Here is a 21,511-nt window from a genome sequence, read left to right as displayed (position 1 = left end):
AAGAAATGAAACCTTAGGGCCCGTTTGGAACGAGTGAAAAACATAGAAAAAGTGCAGGAACACTGTTCATACGGGAAAAGTTCTCTTTGTGGCGTTTGGAACACAGGAACGAGCATAGGAATTTTTCAGGATAGGAACTCAAATCCTCTACTTTTGCATGCATTCCACAAGATTTCTAACATCTACTCCAACCTCATTTTTTCTACTTCCTGTGTTCTCAGTTTCCTGTGTTCGAAACAGGTTTTTGTAAAACTTTCCTGTGTTTTAGATTCCTTAGTTTTGCATGTGCATTCCTTTCCTATCCCTTTGTTTTTTCCTGTTAGTGTGTTTTGAATTCCTGTGTTCCAAACCGGACCTTAAAGTAAAAAACCAAAGAAAAAATGGAGTAGATGGGATGTAACAAAGAAAAGGTAAAGTGAAAGAGGACCTGTCATTGGTATATGATCATTTCACGTTGGTAACTTTTGTCGTGCCTCTTTTGTTCGGTTCAGATTTTCCAGACCCCTCACTGCTAATTGCAGCAATTATGTACCATCAACGGATACTTACCTTTGGGAAAAATAGAACAACAAAACATACTGCGTGCCCCCACAGCGTATCTTCACGGCAGCAAGCGGCGCGTCGCACTTTGGTTGATCCGCTGACGGAGACCGGTCAAGCCCGTACGCGGTTGCAAGCAAAGACCTTCCGCCATCATCAAGACTGGCGTCAATGCCACCAAACCAAACCAAACCAAAGCCTGCGCGCAACTCCATAGAACTCTCTCTGGCCTCTGCATCGCCCAAGCCAGCCAGGCGCCGCCCACCTCGCTTCCAACAGGAAACCAACAAAAGAGGTAAATTAAGAGAGAGAGGGTAAAAGAGCATGATGGACTCTCCTTGCCTTGGCTGTCTGTCCCCTCCGTTCGCCGTCACATTGCCCGCACTCGGGATAGATACAGAAGGCCCATCCCTGTGTCGCGTGTCTTCCCCCTTTCTTTCCCAGGCAAGAAAACAACCAAGCTGCCACAGAGATAGATAGAGGAGAGAGATATCGAGTATATCCCTGCGTGTTCCTTCCTCTTTTCCCCCTGCAAGAAAACAAGCGCAGCCTGCCCCCATCGACCCCGGAAAAAGAAGCAGCAGCGAGTGCAAACAAATTTCCGCAGCAAAAAGCAGCGCAAGAGGAGATTCCCACCACCTCTCCTCCCCTTTGCTCCACTCCGTCCACTGTCGTTGTAAAAGACCAAGAGAACTCGCGCGTTGCCCCCATCCGCTCCTTTCGCGTCGATATCATTCCCCCATCAAACCCCAAGTTCGTCGGTATCATCATGGCGAGACGCCGCCGCGGCTAGTTATAAGGCCGGGCCGACCCGAACCCGATCGTTCGTGAGACTCGGGAACTGATTAGATTGGTTGAGCGGCAAGCCGGCGGCCATGGGTTGCAAAGGGTCGAAGCTGGACGAGCAGGAGGCCGTGGCGCTCTGCCGAGGGCGCGCCGACCTGCTCGCCGCCGCCGTGCGCCATCGCGACGCGCTCGCCGACGCGCACGCCGCGCTCGCCGACTCCCTGGCGTCCATCTCCAACTCGCTCCAACTCGTCCTCGTGTCCGCGTCTGCCCCGACGCGGCTCACGCTCCCCGCCGCGGGCAAGGGCGTCGACCCTTCCCCGCCGCCGCCGCCGCCGCAGGACTCCGCCTCGCCTCCGCACTCCTCGTCGCACATCAACTTCGCGCCGTCCTCTGGATCCGAGTCAGGCTCCGTGACCTCATCGCCTCTCCACCGCCTCGCCGGCCATCAAGAGCAGTTCCGCCACCCTCACCCGTACCCGCACGCGCTTCAGTTCCCGCATTATGGGTACGGCTACGCGCCTGACCCTCCGTTCGGGTACCCGCCAGGATCGCTGCAGCTCTACTACGCGCGGAGCCGCCCGCCCCCGGCCTCCGTCGCTGTCGAGCAGCGCGCGGCCCCGGCGGAGCGCGTCTACTTCGGCTCTTTCGAACCGGCGGGTGGGAACCCGCGGTATTATTCGTATGGAGGCGAGCCCACGGTGGCAGGTAGGGCGGCTGCACCACCGCCGTCGCCGCCGAGGGCGAGCTCGTGGGACTTCTTCAATGTGTTCGACAACTATGAAGTGCACGACAACTACTGTTATGATGCTGTCAACGCTGGGACCACGGCAACGACACCGTACACGCCGAGCAGGTGCTCGCGGGAAGTGCGGGAGGAGGAGGGCATCCCGGAGCTCGAGGAGGACGACGTGGTCGTCAAGGAGGTGTCCAGCGAGTACTCCACCCCAGGCAGTGGCGGCGCCCTTAGCCGACGTAACTCGGTCAGCGGGGTGAGCAGTGGCATCGCCGAAGGCCATGAAGAGGAGAATCATGTTGTTGACAAGGGAGTGGTCATCGGCGGTAGCGTGGCACGACAACAGGCACCATTGCAGCCTAATGTCGCACCTACGATGCCGACTCACCGAAGGGCATCCGAGAGCGCCGACATTGCCAGCAAGATCAAGGCGCAGTTTGTTCGAGCAGCAGATGCTGTCAGGGCACTCGCACCAATCCTTGAGGCCAGGAAGCGGAGGTACCATTCCCGCAGCTCAGTGTACCATGGTGAGCTATTTGTTCTTTCAAGAACTTGCATGTATTCTGATTAATTTAGTGATGTTGATTATATGATGACTTGGTGAGCCATTGGTTCCTGACTTGCATATATTCTGATAAGCTTCGTGTCACTAACGGATCGATTATTTGAAATAGTTTCGTCTCGGATGGTGTCGGCGATTGCACTGCCGAATTCAGTGTATGGAGGTGAAGAGTTGGATATTGGAGGAGAGAAGGTGGTGGGAGGGAGAAGCTTATCTTTAACCCTGCAGAAACTCTATATATGGGAGAAGAAATTATACAACGAGGTTAAGGTATATAGTTTACGAGTGAAAATTCACCTTTATTTTTCATTGTACTAATCATGGCCTGAATTGACTCCACGATGTAAGGATATTTTACTCTCTTAGGCACTTTATCTAGTTATGCAGGACGCAATTTCTTGATTGAATCCTGTTTGAAACCACTGGCCGCTGGGTACAGGTCATTAACAAGAGGAAGATGCCATTCATTTCATTATTTCATTGTTGTGAAGTTTGCGTGATGACACTGACAGAATCCTTAAGATGGCACCAATAGGAAGCTATGCGGAAATATAAAATGTTGATCCTAGGGTGCTATATAGCATAATAGAAGACTAAGATCAATGTTTTCCTAGCAGTGCTGCTTGATTAGAAAATTGCTCATTTTGATAATATTGTATACAGGTCTTTTCTGGGGAGCTAAATCCCAGATTAGGAAGATTTATGTTCGTGGGGTTGTGGGTTTCTCTTCTGATGCTAGTTTTCTGTTTATTTAAATGATGCTACAGTGCCTTTTTCTTAGATTCCTTAATGTGTGTTTTCTATATTGGGGAGGTTATATTATTTACATTTTCCTACCTGTGGTAGCTGCTATGCCATATGTGATCAGTTTTATTATGTTCTCCTCTTCCAGTCTGAAGAGAAAATGCGCCTCCTGCTTATCAAAACCTCCAAGCGGCTGAAGTTCTTGGATCAGAAGGGTGCTGAAGCTCACAAGATTGAGGCAACTCAAAATTTGGTCAGAAAGCTGTCGACAAAAATAAGAATGGCCGTGCGAGTAATTGCTAAGGTTTCGAAGAAGATAGACAGAGTAAGGGATGAGGAATTGTGGCCACAAATTAAGGCATTAATCCAAGGGTATGCTCTTTTCTTTTGCTGACATATTTAGGCAGACATTTCAATTTTGTCCCATGGTTGCCTGCTTGTCTAGTTTGTACAATAATTGATGTTATCAGTAATCAACTTTTTTTTACAGCATCAGTAATCAACTGTTTTATTCAGTAGGTAATTTATTAAAAAAGGCAATTAACTTGCAGTGCAGCTGACTGACAATCGATACATATTGTAGAAGCTAACTCTACAGTCCTGCATTTACATCTTGCGATTCTATTCTACTCCACTTTACTTCTTCTTTTTTTTACTTATGTTGTCAAATAATGAAGATTTCTATGTTTTTAACATAGGCGGACCTTCCTGAATATTTCCAGTTTCTTTCTTAATTATCTTGCAATTCATGTCCCTGTGAAAGCTACTTTCATCAGAAGACTGATAGCCCTTTTTGTAGGTTTGTGAACATGTGGCAAGATAAGCTAGAGTGCTACCAGATACAATGTGAAGCAATATCGGAGGTGAAAAAATTGGATTCAATTGTTTCTGGTGGAATCAGTTCAGATTTAGCAATGGAGCTTGAAGTAGACTTGGTGAAATGGATTGTCAATTTCTCCTCTTGGGTGAGTGCACAAAGAAGCTTTGTAAAGGCACTAAATGGATGGCTAGCCCTTTGTCTCAACTATCAGCAAGAGGAGACACCTGATGGAGCTCCTCCTTATTCTCCTGGAAGAGTGGGTGCACCTCTTGTGTTTGTCATATGCAACAGCTGGTCTCAATGTATGGATCGAATTTCTGAGAAGGACGTGGTTACTGCTATGCAAGCTCTTGTGTCCAGTGTACGCAACCTGTCAGAGCAAAAAATTGTTGAGCTTAGCGAACAGATCAGTGTAATCCGGGAACGAGAAAAATGGAACAAGATACTGGAAAGGAAGGCCATGGAGATTAGCAAGGAGACAGATACACTAAACAGAAAGCTAGCCCTAGTGCCAGGCCGGCAAAGCCTGCTTCCAATGGCAAAAACATACCAGGCCCATTTTCTTGAAGCAGACAACCTGCACATAAGTTTGAGGCGTGTACTTCAAGCTCTGGAGAGCTTCGCTTCCAGTTCCTTGCAAGCTTTCCAGAATACTCAGAGACATGCTGAAGAGGAAATGTTATCCAGAGAGAATCCCAAAGTTTCATAGTCTGATATGTTTCTTCTAGCACTACAGCGAACACAACACAGCTTGTAAAATAGGAGGATCCTCTTACAGGGCGGCGATGCTGAATGCACTAGGCGAATGGTTCCCGCTGATCAAAATTTTGGTGAAGAAATTCTGACTTCTGAGTTATAGTATTTGATCGAGATCTGACAATGTAGTTCTGGCAAAACTTGGTCCATAAGATTAGAGCAGTTGCTGAAGTGCATACGGTGAGGTGCTAGGTTTTGGTGAAATGGGTATGCATTGTTCTTCTTAGTTTTGTTGTTGCCTCTTGGCTTCTATATAGCTGAATGTTTGAATGTGCAATGGTGGAAGCATCTGTTGATTCGATGTACTATTATGTACTCCCTCCTTTCCTAAATATAAGATATTCTAGCTTTGTTAAGTCTATCGAAGAATCTACCAACTTCTACAATTCTGAATTAGTTTTGTTAAGTTTGTTGTGATAAATATCTTCATGGTATACTTATTTTAGATGCTAATATATTTTTCAAACTCATTCAAACCTTTTCTTGGTGATTTAGGACGAAATTAGAACATGTCATATTTAGGCATAGAGGCAGTACATACTGAATCCATCGTGAATCAGACAATCCAGAATGTGAAATTCGATTCGGTTACCAAAAATACCCTACGTTCCTCCAACTCCAAGTAACCCTTCTCCAGGTCAATCTCGTACGATATCTTCTTAACGTCCCCAGCAAAGGCCGAAGAGGTTCTTAGCCAAAAGAAGTGAGAACTCTTGCTGGGAATCGTAGTGCATGGTTTTGGAAGAAGGGATGGGAGGTCATCGAGAGTGCATGGAATTTGTGATGCACTTTTCACTTGAAACCATTGCTTTTCTATACCTTGTTTACAAATTAAAGGACTCCTGGAGAACATTTGGCATCCAGAAATTTTGCTTTTTATATCTCACATAGAGATTACTGCACATCGATATACATGTATGAGACAGTGACACATCAAAAACCACATGATCTGCCGAAGAGAAAACTCAGAAGAGCGATGCGGCAACAACATTAGCACGGAGCAACTGATCAACTCGACTCCCAAGGCAAATGCAGCAAAACAGTCATCTCTCGCTACCTTCCTCTAGGGGGCGGATGGCTACCGTGGCCACCGGCCCATTCCGGCGCCGGCCCTGGCCGCGGCGAATGGCCGCCGTAGCCGTGACCGCCGCTCCGCGCCGTGGGCCGCGGGGACGCCGAGCCGACTGAGCCGTCCGGCCTGGAGCTCCTGGACGACATGGACTCGATCTCCTGGAGCACGGCGACGACCTCCTTCATGGAGGGCCGGTTGGTGTGCTCGGCGGCGAGGCACCGCAGCGTGAGCTGGGCCGCCCGCTGCGCGCCCCTGGACGAGTACTGGCCCTCGAGGCGCGGGTCCATGAGCCGGGCCAGCTTGCGGCGGTCCGCCAGGTGCGGCTTGGCCCAGTCCACCAGGTTGTGCTGCCCGCTGGGCCGGTCCGTGTCCAGCGCGCGCAGGCCCGTCAGCACCTCCAGGAGCACCACGCCGAACCCGTACACGTCGCTCTTCACGTACAGGTGCCCTGCAAATCGAACAGAACAGACAGTTCAACAAAATTTCTATCACCAGCAAAATACATGGAAGCATTAATTGTTGATGGCGTGGTGTACCGTGTACGTACCTGTGGCGACGTACTCCGGGGCAGCGTAGCCGTAGGTGCCCATGACACGGGTGGTGACGTGGCTGCTGCCGCCGGCGGGGCCGTCCTTGGCGAGGCCGAAGTCGGACAGCTTCGCGTGGAAGTGCTGCATTTGCGGAGTGCGGAACAGAGGAGCGACTTGTAATTAGACGGGCGCTGTTCTGGAGTACCGATGCACAATCACGGCGCATATATACGTTACGTACCGTGTCGAGGAGGATGTTGGAGGCCTTGAAGTCTCTGTAGATGACGTGCTTCTCCGACGAGTGCAGGAAGGCCAGCCCACGGGCCGCGCCGATCGCCACGCGCAGCCGGAGGCTCCACGACAGCGGCTGGAACGCGCCTCCGCCTTCTGGTGGACACAGGATTTTAGAGCATTGATCACAGCAGATACGAGCACCGACCGATCGATCCCAAAAGGGAACTTACTGCGTGGCTCGCTTCTGAAGAGGTGATCCTCCAGGTTGCCTTTGGCCATGTACTCGTACACGAGCAGGAGCTCCTTGTCCTCCCAGCAGTACCCCAGTAGCCTCACCAGATTCGGATGCACGAGCCTCCCTAGAAAATTCACCTCGGTCTGCATGCATCCGAATTCCCATCACGATACAGTTACCACAACAGTCAACAGAGGAGGGGAAATCCATCCAGAATGACATCATCAGCACAAGGTAAACACAAGCCAACGTGCCCGCGAATCACTGAATCCCCCTGCCTTCTGCTAACAATCATGGAACGCATCCTTACCATGAAGACACCACTAGCTCATCAACAACTAGAATTTTATATGGTGCCCAACGAAACTAGCAAGTGGTTGATCGAGAATTATGTCATGCACAGCCCACGTGAAGGCGACCATAATTCATTCAGGAAATGGTTCGAGTTGACCAAAAGAAGCCGCACAAAAAAGAAAAGAAAAGGAGTTTCACCTGCCATTCTTGGAGTCCCTGCAAGCTCTCCGGGTTGAGCTTCTTGACGGCGACGGCCATGCCGGAGCCGCTCCTGGCGGGGCTCATGGTCTTCTCGTCGACCCAGCCCTTGAACACCCGCCCGAACCCGCCTTCCCCGAGGAGCGTGTCCGCCTTGAAGTTCCTCGTGGCGGCCTTGAGCTCCGCGAACGTGAAGATCCGCAGGTTGGGCGTCTCCAGGATCCTCCCCTCCGTGCTCGGGCTGGGCTCGCCTCCAGCCACCGGCCGCCTGCTTCCGCTGCCGCTGCCGCCGCTCGGGGGCTTGTTGCGAGGCGGCCTCGCGGGGCTCATTGCGGCGTGTGCATTGGGCTGGGGCGCCACCATGCCGGGTCTCGCCATTGCTGCTGCAAGGCCATGAACGGAATTACATCGCAAATTAAAGGATCAAGAAGATAGATTAAGAATCAACAAAGACAAGTTGACGATTGCGCGGTACCTCGGGCATGTGCATGATGGTCCATGGCCTTGACAGCCTCCACGTCGGCATCTTCGGAGGAGCCGAAGCAATTACCCATGGTGGAATGGAAGCAAAGCACTCGATCGTCGATATATCTTCTCTCCTGTCAGACTTGATGGATAGCTATATCCCTCGTGTTGTCGACGTCAATGGATCATATCCCTCTCCAGGGTCCAGCTACGTGCTTCGCTTAAAGAAAGAGTGAGCTAGGCAAATGTGACTTTGGGCATGGCGTGGGGAGGAGCGACGAGGCCTGCGCGTTATGGTAGTGGGTGGTGGGTGGACTCGTGAAGTTGTCATGGCGCATATCACGGAAAAGAACAAGCCTGGACACCTTGTTCCAGTGTTAGGAATAACAAACGAAGACCCCTCCTACCCAAACTATAGCTGCCGCTGTTGGAAATATCGGGATCTGAAGACGTCGCTCGAGCACACGGCGATTCCTCAGGTATCACTGGGGAAAATAGAGCCGGAGAATGGAGAACATCCTTCTGACAACCTCGTCCGACTTTTATTCAAAATCTACTGCCAAGCTAGTGAGTAGTACATAATATTCCTCCGATCCTAAATTGTTGTCGAAATATTACGCTTTTTAAGAATAGATACATCCATATTTAGGTAAATTTCAGTCAAAAATTTAGAATCAGAAGGAGTAGTATTGTACAACAGATGGAGCCCATATAAATGGGGGCTCACATTTAATCTGGAAGTTAATTCCAAACAATATGATCAATTAATCCTCACATCTATTCCTGCCCTACTAAGTACTGACACGCATCTAGTGCCGATAAACAGCAGGGAGAGAACGAACCGTTCAGTTTGGCTAGTGCTCTTGGCACCATCCTCTATCAGAAATCCTGTCAATTACATCCCCTTATCTGATACCCCTCTAAAATGAACCGTATCTAGAAAAATGAAATCACGATGGCCCTAGCTGCAGGGCCAACCAATGTTTCTGTTGTTGTAGGATCAAATGCCAAGATTCTGCTCTTCTCCTGCTGTGAATCCCCCGCTAGCCGGGAGTTCAGCATTTATCCCACTCTAGTAGACAGCTCACTTACCTCCACCAACCATGTGTTTTCTTCAGCCAGCTAGACCATGTTTTCTGACGAGCAAAGATGTAGTTTCCAACTGCTTCAGCATGGCACTTGTTCATATTCACAAGATTGACTCATATTAAAATCAGTGACAGTGTTAAAGCCACTACTAGTGACTGGAAGAATTCCTTGCTTCCGTTGAGATATCTGCTGATGGGGACAGCACAGATTGAGGAGTTCTGCTGGAGTAACTTTGAATCTCATTTTCGTTAGCGGACACGTCCGTTGTTTGGACAAGTTTGTCATTATCAGACTTTGAAATGATAGATGACAGAGAATTAAGCTCGGGTAATGGGTCAGGAGAAGCTGAACAGAGTGGAGTCTTTGGTAGGGATTCATCCTCCCTAACCCATGCAGGACCAAACTTAGTGCCGAGTGGCAACATCCACTCTAGCCTTTTTGCAGCCACAGCCCAGCCAATGGAGCCAAAATCTGCAGCAAATCGTGCAATGCTCCTTGCACAAGCATGCTCCATGTTTATGCCGACCTGTTTTAATAACCAGTCATAACTGTTTCAGAGGGAGGATCATCAACAAAGACATAACATGGCAGATCAGTGAAGAGAAACCATAAAAAAGTTTTACAACATTTACAAATTCACACACAAAAAAAAAAAATTCTCCTTTGGAGGCAAGGGGCATGCCAACTTGCAGGTAATTTTTTTTTCTATTACTTTAGGGGACATCTGTTTACTTCGAAAGAACATCAAAACTAGTGTGACAATTGACCAATGGGTTACACTAGGATACATGTCCAATTTAAGAATCCTGTACCTCCTAAAACAGTTCAATTGATGTATCTTGTGAGGTTCATTTTACGCAACGAGATGCTGTTGCCCTATGATATGTACAAATCACTAATATTTTGATGCCAGTGATACCAGTTTAACTGGCCTTATAATCGATGTTTGTGGCTTATATCACCCTGTAAGTGTCAACTACCTATACTTCAAGCTCTTAAATACAAAGCATATAAGAACATAGGTCTGGATTTTTCTCTATTATATGACATAGCAATGATAGCACCAAGTTTACAACAACGGTCAAGGGTGCACATTATCATCAAATAGTAAGAAATTTTCATGAAACCACCGAAAGCTGCAAATGCATAATGATGACTAGGGAAAAAATGAAGTCATCACTGAGTCAAAGAAAAGTGGCTTTTGGAAAGGAATATAGCTTTATTTTCTTCCACAAAACAAATCTACCAGCTTTCACTGCATAATAAAAAGTTGTACATGCGCACTGCTTGTTGCCATCATGGGATCAATGTGAGAAACCTCATCAGGAAAAATATAGACAATTTTGTTGGATTCATACATGTATGTATCCAAGTAAATACTTACTGGAAATGTTTAAAAAACTTACTGGAACAAGGAACTTCCTAGAGTCACCGAAGATAGCATGAACAGGATGCTCATGTGCATTTGTTGACCACCCAAACGGCTTATATGTGCTGCGACGACTCTCGTCTATAACTAGAGAGGTTTTGCCATATTTTGTAAACCCTTTTAGTAACGAAGACTCTGAAATAGTTAACTTAGTCAGTGCAAAGTTTAGAAAATTCAGCTTTTGTTCATTCAATAATATGGGATGAAAGATTCTTGCAGACTTGGGTCACAAACCTGAGTAGTCCTCATTCATATCCAACTTTTGTTTACCGAGCCAGCTAACTGTCTGAACATTCTGCTCATTAGCATCGCCAAGTGCTTTGACTGCCTTTTTAAATTTATTTGGCGGTCTACCTCGTCTAACCACTGGTTTTTGCTCTGCTTCGTGGCCATCTCTTTCTTTTCTCAAGCTCTCAAAGTTTCTTTTTGCAAGATCATGAATCGCTTTAGCCTGCGTATACAAAATGTTCAAGAGATCTTATTACACAATGGCAGAAACGGGGTACTTCACAGCCCTTCAGACAGGATTATTACCTGGCGGAAGTAAACAGTATCTAGTTCATTGTAGCACATGGCATTTGAGCTAATTAAGAACACATCTTCCTGCAAAATTACAAAGTAAGTATAAAATAGGAGAGGAAGGTACAAAAACAATTGCTTGTATCCATAATATAATCTCCACAAAGTACAAAAACTTTAGTGTCTAACAACAACACATGGAAAACGGGAAAAGAGAAAAAGTTCAGATAATTAGCATGTCCAAACAAGAAATACCCAGTACATACAAACCATTTTCTATTGTACACTCACAAAAGTTCCAACAGGAGAGGAACTATTTTATCACCACTACTCGATATCCTCAAGGATCCTAATTGCAAACTCCTCCAGTTATCTCCATGCACATTGTACAAGTTCAGCATAAGGTCAGTTCTGATTGGACTAATTAAAAATATACCGCCTTCCTTAATAAGCCCTCAAGCCTCCATTGCACTGCCTTCCTCATAGAAGCCGCTGGGTTGACCCGGAAGGCCAAATTCAATGATAGAGAAGACTTTAACAAGAATTTGGCCATGAGAAACCTTAAATATCGCAAAAGAAGGGGTATCCTGATAGAGCTGCACGGGGAGATGACACTAGTTGTCAGGTCAGAAAAAGGTCTGGACCATAACCATAAGCTAGCACCGTTTAGAAGTCATTCCTTATTAATAAGAACCAACCACCTTTGCCCGAGGATAAAGGTAGGAGAACACATATGAGCAACATCTTTTCCTGACTGCAGAGGAATCAAGGTCCATCTAATTAACACTAGACATTTAGTATCGTTCCAGATAGCAATAGGGAACATCAGATACTGCAACATAAGAACATGGCTAACCACAAAGAGCACGTCGTAATAGTGTAACAGGCTAAAAACACAAGCAGGGACTGACTGGGCTAACCACAAAGTGCACACCGTAACAGTGTAACAGGCTAATAACACAAGCAGGGAGCCCGGGACTGACTGCGCTAACTACAAAGAGCACATCGTAATAGTGACTACAAACACAAGCAGGAACTGACTGGAACTTAAAATAAGAGCTAAACGTAGAGATGCCTTTGATGTCAACATTCAGACATACATACAAACAAATAACACTACAAAAATTATGTCAAAGCAATCATAGATGAATGTAGATAATGGCTGCTAGTAACTAATCTTTATTGTCATCTAAGTTTATGAGTGTCTACTGAGAAAGATCGGAAAAGGAACCTGATGTTATAAAGGTTTAACAAATTTGGAGCATTGGATATATGCATCCAATGATCAGTGCTCAAAAAATAAAGCACCTACAATAGCTAAAAATGTCAAGGTATCATCACACAGCATTTAAGTCCAACTATGTAACGATCCGTGCTAAAAAAATAAAGCACCTACAATAGCTACAAATGTCAAGGTATCATCACGCAGCATTTAAGTCCACCTATGTAATTTATCGTTTGTGTATGTTTGTCCTGTCGTGTTGCTCTCACCCATTAACAACAAATACCCTCAGGCAGAACAAGCGACATCTGAAATGGAAATAGTGCTCCCCAAAGAGGCACACTAATGATAAACCAGAAACAGAAACAAATTAACACAACACAAACCTGAAACTGCTCCAGGCTTGAGTACTTCCCGCTTGATAGCTTCTCCCGTACCGTCTGGAAGTCCATTGGGTGATCGACGATGTCGTGATAATCTGGAAGCTGCCCAAACACCACAAGCTGGGGATCAGGATACGCAACTTAAACACCTCTGACAAACACCATGTTGTATTCAATGCAGCTAATCTACCTCCTCAGAATCCACAGGCTCCGAGAACACCCCATGGGTGTCTTTCCTGATGCCGTACCAGGAAGCAATTATCAGAAATTCAGAAACGTAGATCAAACAGAACAGAACAAAACACAGAGGCACATGGCAGCAGTATCAGCAGCACCAGAACTCACTTCTGGAGCCCATCAAGGATAAACACAAGCAGCTTTTGGTCCGGCAGTGGCGTCATGGGGCCAGTATCAGACACTTGCTCTGTAATAATACACTATGCTGGTTACTAAGATTTCTCCCCCCCAAACAAAAATATATCAGACAAATTTTCCTTTTCTACCAGACAGGCAGACACTCACCTTGCGAGGAGTCGGTCGCTTTTGCAGAATTATTGATGCTGCTGCTCCCAGCCTGCAATAGGACGGGAAATTTAGTAAGCAAGATGTGAAAGATCTGTGCCAGAAGAAGTCGCGAAATCTACGGCGGGCTTCATTTCGCAATCACAGCGAATGTTTGGTGCGTTGACCTGGCCAGAATAGGCATGCTCCCTCTGGAAGCTTGGAGAGCAACAGATCCGGCGGAAGGAGCACTGAGGTCGAGGCGGGAACGAGGAATCCCAACTCCGGCCCCACCAGATCCGTGCTCGGAACCGTACGTTAAAATCAAAAGTTTAAACTTCTGCGACTCCACAAAAACAAGCCCCTCTAAACTACCCGCGGATTAATCACAGCCCACGAAATCCAACACAATGAATGAATTGCAAAATGGAAAATCCCGGATTCAGCAAAATTCTAACCCGATCACACGCAAGTGCGCGGGGAAAACTCCTAATTCAGCAGGGGTCACCTCCACTCCGGCCCATGAGACCACGAGAATGCAAATTTTAGCCCAGCTTATCAAAACTGAGCTCAAATTCTTCGCAATTCGGCAGACATTAGCATGCTTTTAGAAAAAAAACTTCAATTCTTCGGGTACCCGGCAGATATGACAACCTTGTCGTGATCAGCATCGGCAACTGCCCTTCTCTTGCGGTGGCTCGCCACATCCTCCTCGTCCGCTTCGAGGATGAGATTGACTTCCTTCTCGCGTCCGGGACGGCGGCGACCAGATCCACGGCCCTCCTCGTCCTCGGAGGGGGAGGCCGAGGCAGGTGTGCGGCTGCGGCGGAAAGAGCGGCGCAACGACGAGGAGCTGGTGCCGGACTTTTTAGGGAAGCGGAGGTAAGGGTTGGCGGTGCTGCCGCGGCTAGGGTTTCTGGATGCGGAGGAGGCCGCGGCCTGGAGGCGGAGGCTGCGCTTCTGGATGTCAACGAGGGAGGGGCGGCCCCTCTTCTTCCCCCTCGGAGGTAGCTGCCGCTTGGCACTGCTGCCCATCGCGCGGGAGCTCGCGCAGCGTGGGTCAGGACGACGGGATCGGGTGCTCCGCTGTTTGGATCGGCTTCGTGTGATTTAGGGGTAACCTTGTCAGAACATGCCTTGACGGCTTGTCTAAACTCTTAAATTACTCCTGGCCACCCGTGTTTTCTTAATGATGCCATGCCTACTTGCGAACAGCACAGTATGTACAACAAACAATACCGAGTACTTTCTCCGTCTCCGTCACAAAACAAGTGACGTGGATTTGTATAAGAATATAAATTCACGTCACTTATCTCCGGACGGAGTGAGTATAAACTTAGTGCATCTCCAACGATAAGCCTCCGTTTGTTTTTCTCGTTTGTCTATTTACAGGGTGTCTATACAGCTGGTAAGAAGAAATATCATGTTGTCCAATGAAGACTCTCATTTGTTCAAAGTGGTCCACCTCACCCATTTGTTCCCAAATTTGGTGAGAAAATAGAGATTCCTCATTTGTGCAAATCTTGTTTAAAACTTGTCCATTTGGTCCACGTGTCAAACACATGTGAGAAGGATAAATGAGAGTTCTCATTAGACAACTTAATATTTTTTGCAATTTCATTTGTCCATTTGGAAGTGTCTGGACAATTGGGGAGGACGAATAGGGATTCATCCTCGAGAAACCCACATATGCCCTTATTTCTTTGACAGATGGCAGATTACAATGATCCATATATTGACTAAAATTAGAGGCTCGTTGAGCAGGAGGAGACACACGGGCACCCTTAATGAAAAGAGACACAGACAACAATATGCAATTGGTTTCACTTCTTTGCTTTTTCATTTTTATTCTGTCTCTTCTCGTCTTTGTGTAAGGGCATCTCCAAAGAAAGCCACAAAATTCTCCTCATTTGTCCATTTTGTCCATACAGTTCATGATCAAATTATGTAATTCAATGGAAACCTTCATTTGTCCAAAAGTGATCCACACCTCTCATTTTTTCTCCAAATTTGAGGAGAGTATAGGGAGTCCCCATTCGTACAAAACTTCTTCAAACTTTGTCCACTTGTTTTTTTGGCCCGCATGTCAAAGACTCATGAAAAGATAAATGCGGAGTTATCATTGGACAACTACATATTTTTCACACCCTCATTTCTCCAAAGACTCCCTAAATGGACAAATTGGGAGGACAAAGGGCTCACCCCAGTGTGTACCATCTTTCTCCTTCTCGAACCAGAATTTATCCCATTAACTGGCCATCAAAACTAGATTGGGTGTTTATTTTGTTGATTTTGGAAGTTGATATAGTGTGAACCTAAAACGGTAACATACCACTCGAAATTGGACGCATCAGTTGCACGTTATTTTTGCCAAATTTGTAGCTCACGTAGTTTTAACAGTAGAGGCATCGAACAGAGAGTCGTTGTTCTAAAAAGAAGGAAAAACAACCATTTGTGTTGTTCTAAAGAAAAGAGAGAAAAGTTTGTTTTCAACCCTATACTCATAAACGAAGTCCGAAATGAACCCTGACTTCTTAATCCTTGAAATCGGAACCCTGGCCTTGTTAATCCCGGTCAATTATGACCTTAAAACTGTTTGGCACATTAGGAAAAGGATGATCTCGGTCGGGATTTCTGTTTTAAACCCTGATCTTTTAGGCAAAGTTTGAATCAGACCCTAGCCTCTTAATCATTGGATTTCGAACCCTAACCTTACCAATCCTGATTAATTAAGGCCTTTATTCCTAAAAAATCTGTTTGGTGGACTGATGTGGCGTCAGGATTGCTAAGTAACCACCACTCATCTTTGTCTTATAAGGACTCGCGGTTGTCGTATTCAACGTTGCTGAGCTATGACATGACCAGCCTGTGGGGTCATCAAAACTATTCGATCTGCACAACATGGTGATCTGATGACGATGATAGATCTCGGTCACATTGTATGCGAAAATTAAAACTGACAAACTCGATAAAGCCATCATCCACACATAGACGCAATCACGAGAATTTGTAAATCTAATCATCAATCCCAAACCATGTCAGTGAAAACGATCCACCGAACACAAAATTTAGGATTAAGGTTAAGACCGATTCAACTTGTCACAAAGTCAGGATTTAAAATGATTTTTTCTCAAGAAGAGAAAGAAGAGAACAGCCCTCGACATGGAATGGAAGCCCAACAGGAGGAGTCTGACACTGACGAGCATCTTCGGCCCGAACTAGGTTTGCCACGCGGTCTCAACTCTCAAGCCTGCGCACGCCACGGCCTGCTTCCTGCGCAACGCAAATCTTACCGCACCCACGCGTCGCGCGGGTCCTGCACCGACCGTCCCATCGCTCAACCTTTTCCCCCTGTTTCACGCACACACACGCGGCCCCGCACCGCACAACGGCTCACCCCAAAAGCCAACAAACCCAGCCAGCGCTCCCTTTCCGCCTCCCCAAACCAAAGCACCTCCCCGGCCTCCGTCCTGTCCCCCCGCAAAACCCTAGCACCGAACCCGCGTCGGCTCCAACAACATGAAGGGCAAGGCCGACACCTCCAGCAAGGGCGAGGGCAGGTGAGATCTCCGCCCTTTGTTGTCTGTGGGGGAATCGAGCAGGGTTCTCCTGCCATGGCCGAACGATTCACATCTGTGTGGTTGTGTGGCTGGTTGTTCGTTACAGGCTCAAGGCCGCCGGCGGTGCCAGCAAGCGGAAGAAGGCCGCTGCTGCCAGCGGCAAGCCCAAGCGCCCGCCCTCCGCCTTCTTCGTCTTCATGTGAGTCATCGCTGTTCACCCTGCTCAGTCATCTCCCAGATCTTCAGATCTGATCTGTTTTATTTTTCCGTTGAACTTTTGTGGTTTCACCTGGAGTTTTAGCATGTTTTCGCTTCTTTTTTTTCCACAGGTCTGAATTCAGGCAGGAGTACCAGGCAGAGCACCCTAACAACAAAAGCGTCGCCAACGTGAGCCACCTTACCACCGTGTCAGTCCTTTTGTTTCTTTGCTTGTGTAGAGATATCTGATTATTATTTTTGCCATGGCGATAATTAGGTGAGCAAGGCGGCAGGCGAGAAGTGGCGATCTATGTCCGATGCAGTGAGTGCTTCTTTGCGATGCTCAAACTAATCTCCTTTTAGATCTTTGCTACTGTACATGTCTGTTCCTCTTTTTTTAGCATACCTGAGTTGCTCTTCATTACAATTTCTGCTTATTTTATTTGTTACAATTACATCTGAATGGTTGTATACTTGTATCAAATCTACATCTACTGTTCCAGCGCGCATCATTGTATCCAGTTTAACAACCACTCCTCGTACTTATTACAAGTGATGATTGATGTACGCAAATATTTGGTTCATTGAACTATTCAATTTGTTAGGACAAGGCACCTTATGTGGAGAAGGCTGGACAGAAGAAGCAGGACTATGAGAAGACCAAAGCCACATTTGATAAAAAGGTAATCTTTGGAGCAATTGTAGATTTCTCAATTGTAGAGTTCTCATAGTTTTAGTGCTAATTTGACTTGTCTGGTTCCATCAGGAGAGCACAAGCTCCAAGAAGACCAAGACTCAGGATGACGAGGGCTCTGACAAGTCCAAATCTGAGGTCGATGATGAGGACGCTGGTAGCGACGAGGTACATTTTGATGGATGACATATGTTTGAATGCCAATAGAATTGCCTGTTGTTGTTATTGATCATTTTAATTTTCTTTTTGCAGGAAAATGATGAAGATGACGAGTAAATAGTGTATCTCAGCATGAGGTAGCAAATTGGGTGTTGGGTCCCCGGTTAGTTTACTAGTTTGCTATTCTCAATGTTAGATGTTGGAACTTGAAGTAGGAGTGTGTTTCTGCGTGAAGGGGCCCCTCTTAGAGTTGTACTCAGTTTGAGAAGATGTTTTAGTAGTGTATTAGCAAAGAAAAAGCCGAATGCTACTAGCTGTTCTGTTGCTTTTCTTTTGGTAAACGCTGGTGTAAAACTTGTTTCGTTCGCTAATCCCATTACTATCCGGCCATTGGCTTTTAGTTAATTATTATATCTCACATTCGACTGTATATGCGTGATTTTTTAATTTTTGTGCGCTCCTTTGCATGCCATACTGCAATGTCCATGTCATGATCTTAGCAGTGCAATGCATCGTGTTAAATGAAATCTATCTGATCTGTTTTGCTTTATGCGACTTCATCATCCCAGTTCTTGTGGAGTAACAGTCACAATCACCCCAGTTGTTGTTTGCTGGAGCTATTTTGGAGCTGCAGGGTATTACGGAGATTAGTAGGTTTCGTGATGTAGTCCTCATGAGCTATCCAGATTTAAGATGATTATTATGTTTTTTTGACAGGGAGATGATTGTCGTGTTTGTGGTGCTGAGAACATCTAGTTATACTTGTCTGTCTTTTTGAGTGATTGTTATACTTGTCTTTAGTGCGAATATTTAAATATATTTTTGCCATAAATAAATGTAACTGAAAATTTGAATATCCAGCAAATGTAGCGGTATGATAATCTGCTGTTAATTTTCAAGCTGTCGTGAAATGCAGCTCTATGATAATCTGCTGTTCGTTTTCACAAGGGAACTTCTCCCATGTCTGGTGATGAAACTACAAAATACAAAACATGCATAAACTAGACTAATCTTGGAAGTAAATAGCCGCATGAGTCGTTCAAACCAGAACTTGCAAGACAGCTTGTAGAATCGAGGATGAAGATAATAGAATCAACGAGGAAGATCAAAGTAATAAAAGTAGAAACTGCGAGATCCACTAGCTTAATGGAGTAGACGGTAATGACTATGCCAAGACATCGATGGAATTGAGAGAACAATGTTCCATACATGATCGACTATGCCAAGACATCGATGGAATTGAGAGAACAATGTTCCATACATGATCGTCTCCGCCATCAAGACATCATGCTACACAAACCACTTGTTAGAAGTTGATCCATTGTGACGCCATCCTCGATGCCGAATCAGCGGTAAAAAACGAGGGATACCAGCTAAGATCACAACTCTTTTTTTTTCTTGCGACAACTAGGATCTATCGTTTTAGGCCAAGAAATATTTGGTCGTTGCAAAATCAGAAATTAGGCCCAAATATAAAAGAAGTAAAATACAAGAAGAAAATATCTACCCTAAAATGAAGAGGAAATATGTTTCTGATTTTTTTTTGTAACAATTACGTCTTGCTAAAAGGGCAAGTCGTAGAACTTTTCATTATATTCACATTCTTCTTTCAAATGGAATAGACCATCTGCCTAGATCTCCGGTGAAAAAACAATCAGAGTTGCATAGACATCTTCCAATTTCAAATTTTATACTAAATCGACAAACGATCCAATCGTTTCAATTTGTTTCAGAAAAACCACAAGTTCCTTTTTTGTATCGAAATGAATCTTACAATCAATGGAACCGAGGGCGTCACCAAGGAAAAAGGAGAGTTGATATCTATGAATGTATTGAATATTAAATTACCAAATTACTGTTGGCCGTCCTGCTTCCGTAGCATAGTGGTAGTGCGTTCGCTTCGTAAGCGAAAGGTCGTGAGTTCGATCCTCACCGGGAGCTGTCGTTTTTGCAATATTTTTATTTGAATTTTAGTCTTCCTTAAAGGAACAATCAAAAGGAATTGCTCCTGTATGAGATGAGAACTGAACGGAATTGACGCTGCTGTATGACCACACTTGTCCGGTCATGTGGATCCCGTGGAATATCGTACCAGCGTCGCAAGGCTTAACTAGTGCACAGTTACACACACGTGAGCCGACAGGCTAACATCCAAGCGAACAATTTGTTAACCACTCTACATTTTAGCAACCGGCATATGCTCCAAAAAGAAAGTGTAAGCAGAAACCAACACGTATGGGAAGACAACTTGAACACTCGTTCTCCAAGCAATGCCTGTTTTTTGTTTATTTATAGGATGATAACTACACGCGAACGAACGCCGGGCTATGCACCCTTTTCATATCAAAGATGCGGCAACTCTGCGATGTACATGTCGCCATCATGCTCATCACGCCTCGGCTAACTTCTCCATGGCAGTGTGCTGCCAAGGCTAGTTGCCCCGCTTGATTGACGTCTTTGTCCGGTCGTGCCGTCTTCTCTGAAGCGGACGCCGGCAGTCGCTCGTAACAGATTTATGAATACATTTGCATCCGCTTCACTGTACTCATGTTGAGCACTGTACGAGGGGAAGCAAACGGCCCAGCTTCAGGGACCAACGGCGCACTTGAATACGCACATGCTGATGAAAAGTCGGAGAACGGACAGCATGGGGAAGAAAGAAACCGGTGCTGACCCTAAAATCGGCATGGGAGTTGCACAGTTGAGGAATACACAACGGTTGTGGAATTCATGTTTTCCACTTTCTCTTTAAGGCGTGGGATATTTCGTCCTGTTTCGAGGATGCTTGCCTTGAGTTATGTTCAGAGCGAGCTGTGGAACTTTCAAAAGATGGTCAAAGTTACTAGCCTCAATTGTTTGATCTATTTTAAGTCGTATTTCTGGGTTGTTTTATAGGACATCCAACCATCAATCCATCATCCTCTTTAGGTCACTTCTTACGTACACTGTAGATTAAAAGTTGCACTAAAACTACACACCATATGGTAGCCCGTACTATTTTTAGCTTGTTATTTGTTTGGGATTCAAGGTAACTGAGATTTTCTAGAAATTTGAAACAAATAAGAATTAGAAAGAGTAACAAAATTAGTTCCAACTTCAAGAATACGACAAGTTTCTTACTCCCTCCGTTCTTTAAAAGATGTCATATTAGTTTTCATTAAAACAAGACTTTGACTACAAATTACTATGTTAATATGTGATTTATATGACATAAAATTAGTATCGCTAAATTCATTATCAAAAGTACTTCATGATACTTGTGGTTTCATGTCATATAAACCACACTTTAATATAGTAATTTGTGGTCAAATCCTTGTTGATAACGAATCTAACGATACTAATTTTATGTCATATAAACCACACCTTAACATATTAATTTGTGGTCAAAGTTTTGTCTTAATGAAAGCTAATATGACATCTTTTAAGGAAGAGAGAGAGGGAGTAATGTCTATTCCAGCAATACATACAACACAAGATTTATGAAAGTAGCACAAATTGGAGTTGTACATAAAGCATGCAATAAAATAGGAAGCTGAAGTGTGAGTGGTGCAGGTCACCTGCTGCTGCTAAAGTATAAGAACACAAAAACAACGTGAAACTGATTAATTAGGCGAGAACACAGCGTGAAAAAAGGCAACCCCAATTTGTGAAAATACAGTGGAAACATGAGCTGCCATTATTAATCAAAAATAAAAGGAAAATGCTAGCCGTGTGCAGCCTGTAGCATTTCACACGAGGAAACGTGCCATCAAACCCATGCCAATATTGTCCTAGTGTACAACTCA

General features: G+C 45.5%; 4 protein-coding genes and 1 non-coding gene across 6 annotated transcripts; 3 read left to right on the top strand and 2 right to left on the bottom strand.

Annotated features, from left to right (window-relative positions):
• The first annotated feature begins 855 nt into the window (after nt 1-855).
• Nucleotides 856-5,305, top strand: LOC100832334 (nitrate regulatory gene2 protein). The gene is made up of 4 exons (XM_003570007.4): nt 856-2,589; nt 2,737-2,894; nt 3,517-3,740; nt 4,168-5,305. Exons 1-4 carry the CDS (start codon nt 1,416-1,418, stop codon nt 4,895-4,897), a joined length of 2,286 nt encoding a protein of 761 aa, XP_003570055.1. The 5' UTR covers nt 856-1,415; the 3' UTR covers nt 4,898-5,305.
• A 479-nt stretch (nt 5,306-5,784) lies between these two features.
• LOC100843073 (probable serine/threonine-protein kinase PIX13) lies at nt 5,785-8,466 on the bottom strand. Of its 2 annotated transcripts, none has more exons than XM_003572751.4 (6): nt 7,983-8,466; nt 7,508-7,890; nt 7,011-7,158; nt 6,788-6,933; nt 6,564-6,687; nt 5,785-6,464 (listed from the first exon to the last, which is right to left on the bottom strand). In XM_003572751.4, the coding sequence occupies exons 1-6, from the start codon at nt 8,059-8,061 to the stop codon at nt 5,998-6,000; spliced, it is 1,347 nt and encodes a 448-aa protein (XP_003572799.1). In that variant the 5' UTR covers nt 8,062-8,466; the 3' UTR covers nt 5,785-5,997. The 2 variants fall into 2 exon arrangements, with proteins under 2 accessions (XP_003572799.1, XP_014756584.1); XM_014901098.2 differs by having other exon boundaries at nt 7,508-7,887.
• A 173-nt stretch (nt 8,467-8,639) lies between these two features.
• Nucleotides 8,640-14,241, bottom strand: LOC100832040 (bromodomain-containing protein 7). Its single transcript, XM_010237500.3, has 9 exons — nt 13,770-14,241; nt 13,137-13,188; nt 12,960-13,038; nt 12,805-12,850; nt 12,618-12,716; nt 11,025-11,093; nt 10,725-10,941; nt 10,468-10,625; nt 8,640-9,587 (listed from the first exon to the last, which is right to left on the bottom strand). The coding sequence occupies exons 1-9, from the start codon at nt 14,148-14,150 to the stop codon at nt 9,210-9,212; spliced, it is 1,479 nt and encodes a 492-aa protein (XP_010235802.1). The 5' UTR covers nt 14,151-14,241; the 3' UTR covers nt 8,640-9,209.
• Nucleotides 14,242-16,484: 2,243 nt separating this feature from the next.
• Nucleotides 16,485-18,146, top strand: LOC100831736 (HMG1/2-like protein). Its single transcript, XM_003570005.4, has 7 exons — nt 16,485-16,675; nt 16,782-16,874; nt 17,005-17,062; nt 17,151-17,195; nt 17,479-17,556; nt 17,640-17,735; nt 17,820-18,146. Exons 1-7 carry the CDS (start codon nt 16,635-16,637, stop codon nt 17,841-17,843), a joined length of 435 nt encoding a protein of 144 aa, XP_003570053.1. The 5' UTR covers nt 16,485-16,634; the 3' UTR covers nt 17,844-18,146.
• Nucleotides 18,147-19,595: 1,449 nt separating this feature from the next.
• TRNAT-CGU lies at nt 19,596-19,667 on the top strand. Its single transcript has one exon. It is a non-coding gene; the product is annotated as a tRNA-Thr (tRNA).
• Nucleotides 19,668-21,511: the final 1,844 nt, after the last annotated feature.

The sequence above is a fragment of the Brachypodium distachyon genome, chromosome 3 (genome assembly GCF_000005505.3).
Source record: "Brachypodium distachyon strain Bd21 chromosome 3, Brachypodium_distachyon_v3.0, whole genome shotgun sequence".
In the NCBI taxonomy this organism is placed as follows: Eukaryota; Viridiplantae; Streptophyta; class Magnoliopsida; order Poales; family Poaceae; genus Brachypodium; species Brachypodium distachyon.
This window is presented reverse-complemented; position numbering and strand designations above follow the sequence as displayed.